Genomic DNA, 11,069 nt, shown 5'->3' with positions numbered 1-11,069 from the left:
ATTACAAAAGTTTAAACAAAACAACATCAAAAACTTGTTATGTGGAAAATCACCTTCTTTATAGTCTTTGAAATAACCATAAGAGTAAGATGCTCTGATGTTAGAAAATTGCAACAAAAATCATCCATTCCACATTATGTAGAGAAAATTAATTATTGTCATCATTTTATTTATTTATTTGTTTTTATAGGGAAACAATCCATCTACAATACTGTAGATGATTTAAGGGATAGGTTCACAGCCCCACAGATATAGGTCACCACCCATTCCCCCATGATAGCACCCTGGACCCTGGACCACTGGGCCCTCCCACCAATATCTCTCCCAACGTATTTGCACTTTCCTGTAGCTTCAGGCCTGCAATCAAATTTCTAGGGTTTATTTGGGTTTAGTTTGACACGTTATTTTTTCCTGTAAATAAAATCTTTCAAGAGAAGGGAAATTTTTTCACTCTCCATCACTAAAGTGAATGGTGGCCATATCATCTGAATTTATTGTCACTTCCTAGCTTTACAACTTTTCTCTGTTAAAATATGCAGAACTATGAGTGAAGCATTTATTTAGATAATTTACTTCTGAAGCACATAACAAACCTTAGAACCAAGAAGAAAGCAATGGTGTTTTAAAATGAACAGAATTTCAACAAACTGGCAGTGACTGAGGCTATTAAAATATGCAGAATAGTGAGTGAAGCATTTCTTTCAGTAATCTGTCTGTAAAGAATATAGCAAACCTTAGAAGCTATTAAAATGTACAGAATTTCAACAAATTGCCAGTGACTGAGACTGTTAACATGTCACAGGCAGGTAGGTACTGTATTGCTACACATATTTTCAGGTAGAAACTAAAGTTATGTTATTACATGTGGAGTTTTAAGTTGATGTGTATGCAACACTTGGGGTTCTTAGTAATGTGATATGAGTCTTGATTGTCTTCATGCACCAATATTGCGTTTATCTTACAATGTTTCAATGACAAAGAAATTTTTAAAAAGTTCAAGCTTATCATAAACTTGCAATAAATACATAAGACAGACCAGAAATTTCACTTATATGCAATGTCTGTGCACATGGACTTAACTAAAGAATGCACATTAAGCTGTCATTAACTATTTGGATGTGTCTAGTTCCTTATATTTTTCAATATTTTCCATTTTCTCCAATACCATTAAAAGTCCAAAAATTGTGAAGCTTTGAGATTTTCCTTTTTCATCTTTATGTGCTTGTCAATTAAATTAATCAAAGATAATTTGTAGAAAAACAAGTGAAAATTTGTTAGAAATGTACATTAAAGATAATAAGAATGAAGTCCTATGATACTAATATTTACTAGAAATGCCTTCAATGGTTTACATCCAACATCTGGTTTAATCTTTACAAAACTGTATGAACGTGAAATTATTATTTATCTTGTACAGCCGAGGCTAAAAGTTAAGTGACTTATTGAAGCTTCTACAACTAAAATGGTAAGCAGATAGAATTGTAAATCCAGGTCTCTGTTTCCAAAATGGTGTCCATTGTCAGTCTGCTAGAGTTCTCTGAATATAATGTATTAAATAATCTCTGAACCTGTTTTTATTGTGGCAAAAAAAGTTCTTTTCCACAATAAATTATCTAATCTTAATGTATTCAAGGGGATTGGTAATAAAAAAATAAATAAAAGATGACAACAGTGGTTTCTTGTTTTGTCCATCATTTGTCCTAAAACTGAGACCATAAATGCAAGATCTATTTCATGATTTTCATTACAATATGAATTTTTAAAGACATAATTCTTGAAAAACCCAAGATCATATTTGGTCAAGTAACAGAAGGTTCACAGATACAAAAATGAATGAAGAGTCAATTGTTTTAGAGAGGCCTTACAAAAACACTCTTCAGGGGAGAAGAATGAAAGGAGCTTAAACCCTCAGCATCACTATTTCCAGTGCCTGGAGCCCTCTTTCCTCTGCAGGACTCTCAGGACAGCATTTTTCACCTCTTTGTTGCGGAGGCTGTAAATGAGTGGGTTCAGCATGGGGATGACAATAGTGTAAAACACAGAAGCCACCTGGTCCTTTCCCAGGGAGTAGGATGTACTTGGTCTTAAGTAACTGAAGATCATGGTGCTATAGAAGATGGTGACGGCCAAGAGATGGGAGGCACAGGTGGAGAAGGCTTTTCTCTTTCCTGAAGCAGAATTAATTTTCAAGATAGTCGAGAGAATGGACACATAGGACACTGACAGTGTAATAAGTGAGATCATGAGGGTGGAGCCAGCAAAAATGAAAATCATGACTTCAGTGTCCTGGGTTTCAGTGCAAGAAAGGGCTATCATTGGAGAGGAATCACAGAAAAAATGATGAATGACATTGGAGTTACAGAAATGTAATTTCCTCATGCATAGCTTAATGACTAAAGAATCAGTGAAACCTACTAAATAGGACCCAACAACGAGAGACCAGCAGCGTCTTGTGGACATGACGACCGGGTAGTGGAGAGGATTACAGATGGCTACGTAGCGGTCATGGGCCATGGAGGAGAGAAAAAAACATTCTGAAGCACCAAAGAACACAAAAAGGCACATTTGAGTGAAGCAATTTGCATAGGAAATCTTCCTGTTGGAAGTCAGTAAGTTCTCTAAGGTTTTTGGTGTGATGACAGTTGAATAGCTGATATCAAGAAATGACAGGTGACTGAGAAAGAAATACATGGGGGTGTGCAGCTGGGCATCCAGGCGGATGACCGTTATCATGCCCGCATTCCCCAGCACGGTGACCAGGTAGATCAGCAGAAACAGCACAAAGAGCACCAGCCGGATGTCCTCAGCATCTGTCAGGCCCACAAGGATGAAGTAAGGCACGTCTGTCTTATTCCATCTACGCATTATGCTCCACTGCTTTACCTGTGGAGAAGTCAGAGTTCGAACACTTGAAATGACTTCAAAAACTTCAAGATTCTATGATCCTGAATATCTATATTAATTTAATGTTTCTATTTTATAATAATGGTTTACAGACTATAATGAAAAAATCATTTTTTTATTGTATGTAATAGAAATGGGTATAAGTTGATCATGTGTAATAAACTGGATCTATAGTTTGGAATGAAACTTATACTATTCTAAATGCTTTCCTTTTTTAATGCATGTATTCCCTCTAAGAATATTATGCCATAGATGTTACTGGTAGTTGTAACATTTAGGTAAGGAAAAAGGCAAAATTCTAGCAATTTATCCTGAGTCAAAGCTATTAAATGAATACTCTGTGTGTCTCTAAGGTAGATTGACTCTGCAGAATATACTCAAATGTCATCTTCCTCATTATGTTTAATTCCAGAAAGCCTATAAAAATTATATACATCTATAAAACAATGATTCAAATTTAGTATTAAGCCATCATTTACTCTCTCATTGCTTCTAATATTAGTTTATATTAATGCCTAATATCAAACTTAAATTAGTTCTATGGGTTTTTTAGGGTAATAAATACTAATAAATATTAGTACCATTTCCAGAAGAAACAATATTTTCATAATTTGACCATTTACCATTAAAATCTGCCCATGTTGGCCCTCCTTGGTGGTGCAGCAGGTTAAAGCACAGCACTAAGAAGCTAAAGCCACTTCCACATGAGTTCGATCCCTGCCTCCCCGGGAAGGTGACCACATGGCGCAGCAGACCGCTCCTGACCCACCCACTGCTTCCCCTCAGCAGTGTACTTCGTGGATCTGCCTGTTCTGCCCCCCACTCTGTCTCTGGTGAAGCCTCTCGCCACCCCTGAGCCTCTGGCCTGTACCCCAGTTCTGTATGCACAAATAAATAAATCTTAAAAAAAAAAAAACTGCCCATGTTATATTACAAATATGCTAACATTGCTTAGTGACCCATGTTTCTCTCTCCCAAGATACAGTTATCACTTCGGGTCAAGTCTTAGTGATATGTGAGCTTATTCTTCCCACAGGTGTCATTTCATTGGCTCCAACTGAAACCCTGTGGTTTTGAGAGTAATACTTACTGTGATTCAAAGTCAGTTGAAAACACAAAAACCTTCTTCTAATGATATCAGTCTAGAAATGGTTCAACCTAAATCTTTCCTCACAAATAAAATATGGCCAATTTAAATAAAAATCATTATAATATATGTGTTCTTCAAGACAAGTTTTACAAATCTTGGCATGTATATTTTTTTTATCCTGAAGAAATGATCATCAAGCTAGGAAATTTTTTAAGATCCTGGTCAAGTAGCAGTTTGCTGGGAGTGATTGATGTTTTAATGAATGTCAGGGAATTCTGAGAACAGCAGAACAGTGCTGTTTTGTCTCTCATCCTGATGATTCCAGGATGCCTCATATATTGGGGGTGGTAAAAATACAGTGTTTGGTCATCCTTGAGGGACCAATTTCCAGTGAAGATTGCTTGGCCTTCTTCCAAGGACAAAAGCCGAAGTTCTCAACATCTCAAGGAAATAGTTGCCTTGTCCCTTAGAAACCAAGAAAGAGCCTCGTCTGGTCTTGTATTGTGGTTCTCTAGGTTTTTGAGTAAGGATGCCAAGAAACGACTTCTAGATACAACAACCCTAATTACTCTCCTTGATGGAGTGATTTATTTTTCACAGTGATTTTTTTTCAGAACATGGAGGTTTGGTGCATGATTAAGGTGTATTTTTCACAATGACCATTACACTGAACCAAATAAAGAATGATGTTCCTTGTCAAAATCAAAGATATTTTTAAACTTATCTTTTGTAGTGTCTTTATTTCTCGTAAATAATTTCATGTAAAGATCATCACCACACCTGCACCTAAGCAGCTTCCACGCATACTGGTCAACACTGTCATCCTTTGCTCTACCTTATTCACTCTGACATACACCTGCACACACATAAACACACATGCACATACATGCTATATGGAGAGTGTTAGCTTGTGAGATTGGCGGTAACCTAATACCACAGGCTGGCAGTTTAAACAACAGTGACGTATTACTCACTGTTGTTCATCTGGGAGCCTGCCATTAAGAAGTCAGGGGATTTCCAGTGGGCCCCACTCCTTCACTGTAGCCTTTGCCTCTTCACGTGGCCTTGCCCTCCATATTCTGCGCTGTGATCCTTTCTTCTCATGACACCTGCCCCACTGGATTTAACTGTACTCTCAAAACCTAACTTTAAGTTAATTACCTGCACAAATATCACTGAAGTTACACACTGAAGGACCAGGACTTACATCTTGAATATATGAATATTGATGTATGTAAATATATATTTGCATAATACACACACATACATATATATAGTGTATACATGTTTACATACAGAAGCACATATATTTAAATGCATAGTATTCACCATCATATCCACAAGATTCAACTTGAGTAGACTCCCATAGTCACAGGTAACATTAACTTTATAATGATTGCATTTGACTAGCTTGGCAACTACTATGTAATTGAGAACATAACAATTTTCACATTTTCATATTTATTTTCCACGAAGTCATTGGTACTCTGCTCCCTACTGACCTTTATGCACTGGCCCCAATCTAAACCAGCCTGTCATTAAGGGCCCACGGATAATGTCCAAATTCCCAAGTCATCTCATGCTGATGTTTGAGGATGTACATCCTCTCCTTTTATTTTCTTTTTTTTTTTTAAGATTTATTTATTTATTCATACAGAACTGAAGTACACTGCTGAGGGGAGCAGAGGCAGGTGGATCTCCTCCTGGGCAGGCAGGGATCGAACTTATGCAGATAGTGGCTTAAGCTTCTTAGTGCTGTGCTTTAACCCGCTGTGCCACCAGGGAGGGCCTCCTTTTATTTTCTTATTTAGGTTATGGATCAAACAAATCCATTCATTATTCTCAGGGAATATGTGCACTGGCATTTATCAAAATTCTACTTCAACTGAAGACTGACAACAAACCAGCTTCAGTCACAGGTAAGCTCCAGCTAGCTCACACATTTGTCTCTTCCCACAACTCAGCCCCAGCCCATCACGGTGGGCTGATGGCCTCAGCTTTACCTGGGCTTCCTTTGACCCTCCCAGTCTGTGATGTTCTTGCAGAGGGGCACGCTCCTCCTTCCTCAGTTCAAGAACCAAGGACCAGAAATCACCCTACTCTGGGCACGCTTAGCCTTGCTTCCAGTAGATGGTATTTACAGTGCAGGTACAAATCCTTGAAAGTCAACTTGAGTGGTGGTGGTCTTCTAGCTTCCTGCCATGGTTATTACTGTCACTATCGTGATGAGTGTTTTGCTGTTCTCTTTATTTTGTGAAGACCCTCTTGACCACTGCCTCTTCCAGTCTCGCCTCTATGACCAACTTCTATGCTGCAGTAGTAGCCTCAGTTCTTCAGTTATATCCCCATCGTTTATATTTGTTTAGTTTGGATTGTTCCTTTCTATTTTCGTTGTTTATAAAATATATATAACAAAACTGAGATACCAAGGTTTTAAAAATTGTAAAGAATTTCAACAAGTTAGCAATGACTGAAGCTGTTAACATGTCACAAAAAGACAAGGACTTTAAACATTCAGCAGGTAGAAACCAAGGTGATTTTATGGCATGCAGAGTTTTACTCCATAGGCTGATAACACTTCGAGTCCACAGCATGCTCTCTGGAAGTCTCCTAGATCAGTCACGCATTTGTCTCACAATGGGTTTTTTTGGGTTTTGCTGGTTTTTTTTTTTTTTAAAGATTTATTTATTTATACATACAGAGCTGGGGTACTGGTCAGGGGTGTGGGAAGTGAGAAGATTCACCAGAGACAGAGTGAGGAGCAGAACAGGCAGATCGATGAAGTACACTGCTGAAGAGAGCAGCAGGCTGGTAAGGAGAGATCTGCCCGCCATGTGAGTCACCTCTGGGGCAGGAGTGGGGATCAAACTCATGCTGAAGTGGCTTTTAGTTTCTTAATGTTTTGCTTCAACCCGCTAGCCACTGGGAAGGGACACAGGGAAGGAACACTGGCCACTGTCTCACAGTGTTTTAATGACAAGGAAATTAACAAAGTTTATACTGGCAAGTGTATAAGAAAACTGCATGAAGGATACACCAGAAATTTTACTACTACACACAATGTGGTATGCATACATATATAACTAAATAACAGACACTAAGCTGTCAGTAGTTCATAGGGAAATTCTCTTTCCTTCTGTTTTTCCAATATGTTCTATAAGCCACTATCAACATATACCCTAACAAATCCAAATTTGTGAAGCATTGAGATTTTTTCCTTTTCAGTCACTTGTGTATTTGCCTATTAGTTAATCAAAAGGAATTTATAAAACACAAGTGAGTATTCTGTAGAAGATTCATAATGCACATAAAATACTGCAGAAATGTAAGTTTTCTTATAATAAACAATATTTATTAGAAATACCTTAAAACTACATTTGTCACCTGCTTTAAATTTTACTAAAACATGACAAAACTGGGATTATTATTTATCTTCCACAGCTTTAGAAACTGAGGCTCTGAATTTGAATGACTCACATACAGCTAAAAGGTAGCAGATCTAGAATGGAAGAATGAGCTCTATCTAAGAACCAAAGCAGAAGTTTATTTTTTTTATTTATTTTTTATTTGTGTATACAAAACTGGGGTACAGGCCAGAGGCTCAGGGGTGGTGAGAGACAGAGTGGGGAGCAGAACAGGCCGACTGACGAAGTACACTGCTGAGGGGAGCAGCAGGCGGGTCACGAGAGGTCTGCCGCGCCATGTGGTCACCTCCAGGGCAAGCGGGAATCGAGCTCATGCAGAAGTGGCTTTAGCTTCTTACTGCTGTGCTTTAACCCGCTGTGCCACCAAGGAGGGCCCCCTTAGTTATTGTTTTTAAGAGGAAGACTTTAAAATTATGGAAAACTGTCTATTCTCCTGACTAAAACTTATGGGTGACTTTATAACCTCAATTGATTTTCAAGTTTGAACTTTACAACTTTTCTCCACTAAAAATGTTAAACATGTGAATGAAACATTTGCTTCAAAAATTTACTTGCAAAAAATATAACAAAATTTAGAAACCAAGAGATGGCTTTAAAAAACATCATTTCAACAAGTTAGCAGTGATTGAAGCTATTAACATGTCTCAGAAAGTTAATGATTTTGAATGCTCAGCAGATGATGAAACCAAGGTGATTTTGTTGCATATGCAGAGTGTTAGATAGATGAGCTTACAACACTTCAAGCCCACAAAATGTTAGCTGGCAGTATCCTAGACCAAGAACACATTCATCTCACAATGTTTCAATGACAGAAGAGCAAAGTTTACACTTGCAGGTGTATCAGAAACCTGCAAAACAGTACAGGACACCCCAGAAATTTTACTCATGCTTACAATATATATTCACAAATACATAACAAAAGAACATGGGACACTAAGCTGTCTGTAATTATTGGAGCAATCCTTTTTTCCTGCTTTTTTTTTCAGCATGTTCTATGTTTTCTCCAGTGTTAACACATAACATTGCAAAGTCCAAATTTATAAAGCATTGCAATTTTCCTTTTTAGTTTTTTGTGTGTTTGCCAATTAATCAAAATTAATCTACAAAGTACAAGTGACTGTGAATTAAAAAATAATGCAGGTATTCTTCTTATGATAATGAACAATTTTATTCAAAATGCCTCAAGTGTTTTTTTTGTTTTGTTTTGTTTTGTTTAAAGATTTATTTATTTGTGCATACAGAACTGGGGTACAGGCCAGAGGCTCAGGGGTGGCGAGAGGCTTCACCAGAGACAGAGCAGGGAGCAGAACAGGCAGATGGACGAAGTACACTGCTGAGGGGAGCAGCGGGCGGGTCAGGAGAGGTCTGCCGCGCCATGTGGTCACCTCCGGGGCAGGCGGGAATCGAACTCATGCAGAAGTGGCTTTAGCTTCTCAGTGAAGTGCTTTAACCCGCTGTGCCACCAGTGAGGGCCTCAAAATGCCTTAAGTGTTTTACATCCATCATCTGACTTCATGTTTGCAAATACTCTATAGACCTGGGATTATTATTTATCTTTTTACAGTTTTGAAACTAAGGCTCTAAGTTTCAGTGACTTACTGGAGGATAAATTAATTGCTAAAATGTAAGCAGGTCTAGAATCAAAATTGAAGTTTCTTGTTCCAGAGCAAATATTTTAGTCACATAACTATTTTCTTAGGCAGAAATAGTTTCAATGAATTCTGATACTGTTTTAGTGAGCAACAAATGAGCTCTTTGCAGAATAAAGTTCTGGACTATACAAGGGAATTGTCGCTTAAAAAAAAATGAAAGATGACAACTTCCTTTTCTTATTTTGTGCATTTGTTGTCTTTAAATTGAGACCATACATCAAAAAACGGTTTTGTGATTTCAATGACAGTATTGATGATTACATGTGGGAATGTGATTACATTTGGGGGATCATCAGAAACACAGGAAATAGAGTCCATTGTATTTGGAGAACTTAAGGAATCCCTGTAGTGAAGAAAGTAAAATGGAGCATAAAAGTTTAGCTGCATGAACAGAGCTCAAAGGCCTACGGAAAATGAAATAAGTTAGAAGGAATAAAACAGATACCCAGTGGTGACACTTACCTTTGTATTATTGACAGACAAGACAAAAGCTCAGAGGGCAAAACTCAAAGTGTGTACCTTAAAATCTGGTAGTGGAATTGAGACAGAGGAGTAAGAGCAGGGAGAGGAGCCTCACAAATGCAGAAGGAGCGTGGGGCCCATGGGGGTGGATATGGGTGCTTTGCTGGTGGGAGCATTATGTGGACACAGCTGGAAAACGGATGCTATTCTTCAAAAATATAAAAACTGTAAACCAATGTTACCTGACTAGCGAAATTATTAAGGTAAAATTCAGCTTGGATAAAAAGTAAAGACATTGAAAAAATAAATGTTCAACAGCACTATTTCCAGTGCCTGGAGCCCTCTCTCCTCTGCAGGACTCTCAGGACAGCATTTTTCACCTCTTTGTTGCGGAGGCTGTAAATGAGTGGGTTCAGCATGGGGGTCACGATCGTGTAAAACACAGAAGCCACCTGGTCCTTTCCCAGGGAGTAGGATGTACTTGGTCTTAAGTAACTGAAGATCATGGTGCTATAGAAGATGGTGACGGCCACGACATGGGAGCCACAGGTGGAGAAAGCTTTTCTCTTTCCTGAAGTGGACTTAATTTTCAGGATAGCAGAGAGAATGGACATGTACGACACCGATATTGTGATAAGAGACCCCACAAGTGTGCAGCCTGCAAAAACGAATATAATGAGTTCGGTGTCTTGGGTGTCAGTGCACGAGAGGGCGATAAGAGGGGACGTGTCACAGAAAAAATGATGGACTACATTGGAATCACAGAAGGTCAATTTCCTCATGCCGAGCACAGTGATGAAAAAATCTATAAAACCTATAAAATAGGTCCCAAGGACCAGGATCCAGCAGCGTCTTGTGGACATGACAACCGGGTAGTGGAGAGGATTGCAGATGGCTACGTAGCGGTCATAGGCCATGGAGGACAGAAGAATGCATTCGGAAGCAACAAAAAAGACAAAAATGTATAGCTGAGTGAAGCAAGTCACGTAGGAAATCTTCTTGTTGGAGGTCAGTAAGTTATGTAAGGTTTTAGGGGAGATGACAGATGAGTAACTGAGGTCAATGAAAGACAGGTGACTGAGGAAGAAATACATGGGTGTGTGCAGCTGGGCATCCAGGCGGATGACCATTATCATGCCCGCATTCCCCAGCACGGTGACCAGGTAGATCAGCAGAAACAGCACGAAGAGCACCAGCTGGATGTCCTCAGCATCGGCAAATCCCAGAAGGATGAAGTAAGGCACATCGGTCTTATTCCTTCTATGCATTGTGCTCCACTGATTAACCTGTTGAAACGTCAGAGTTGATACTTAGTAGATATAACATCACAAAAAAATCAGGTTTCTATGAATGATGTAGCATATGTTAATTAGTTAAATGTTTCCCGGTTGATAATAATGAGTGGTTTACAGAACAGGGTGAGGAAGCTGAATTTGGTTTTATATATATATAGAAATGGACATACATTGATTATTATTCATGATGTACTATATCCAGATGTACTGCTTAATTGGAATGAAGCTGACACTGATCTAA

The 11,069-nt window shown here is 38.5% G+C and overlaps 2 protein-coding genes across 2 annotated transcripts; both read right to left on the bottom strand.

The window, feature by feature from the left end:
* Positions 1–1,917: 1,917 nt before the first annotated feature.
* Positions 1,918–2,865, bottom strand: LOC101633098 (olfactory receptor 8H1-like). The gene has a single exon (XM_004683478.1). It carries the CDS (start codon positions 2,863–2,865, stop codon positions 1,918–1,920), a length of 948 nt encoding a protein of 315 aa, XP_004683535.1.
* A 6,988-nt stretch (positions 2,866–9,853) lies between these two features.
* On the bottom strand, positions 9,854–10,801 carry LOC101632868 (olfactory receptor 8H1-like). Its single transcript, XM_004683477.1, has one exon. The coding sequence runs from the start codon at positions 10,799–10,801 to the stop codon at positions 9,854–9,856; it is 948 nt and encodes a 315-aa protein (XP_004683534.1).
* Positions 10,802–11,069: the final 268 nt, after the last annotated feature.

The sequence above is a fragment of the Condylura cristata genome, unplaced genomic scaffold (assembly GCF_000260355.1).
Source record: "Condylura cristata isolate star-nosed mole 26May11 unplaced genomic scaffold, ConCri1.0 scaffold00015, whole genome shotgun sequence".
NCBI classification, from domain to species: Eukaryota; Metazoa; Chordata; class Mammalia; order Eulipotyphla; family Talpidae; genus Condylura; species Condylura cristata.
This window is presented reverse-complemented; position numbering and strand designations above follow the sequence as displayed.

Excerpts from the sequence above, each read along its gene's own strand:
- LOC101632868 (XM_004683477.1), bottom strand. The coding sequence starts at position 10,801 with ATGCATAGAAGGAATAAGACCGATGTGCCTTACTTCATCCTTCTGGGA.
- LOC101633098 (XM_004683478.1), bottom strand. The coding sequence starts at position 2,865 with ATGCGTAGATGGAATAAGACAGACGTGCCTTACTTCATCCTTGTGGGC.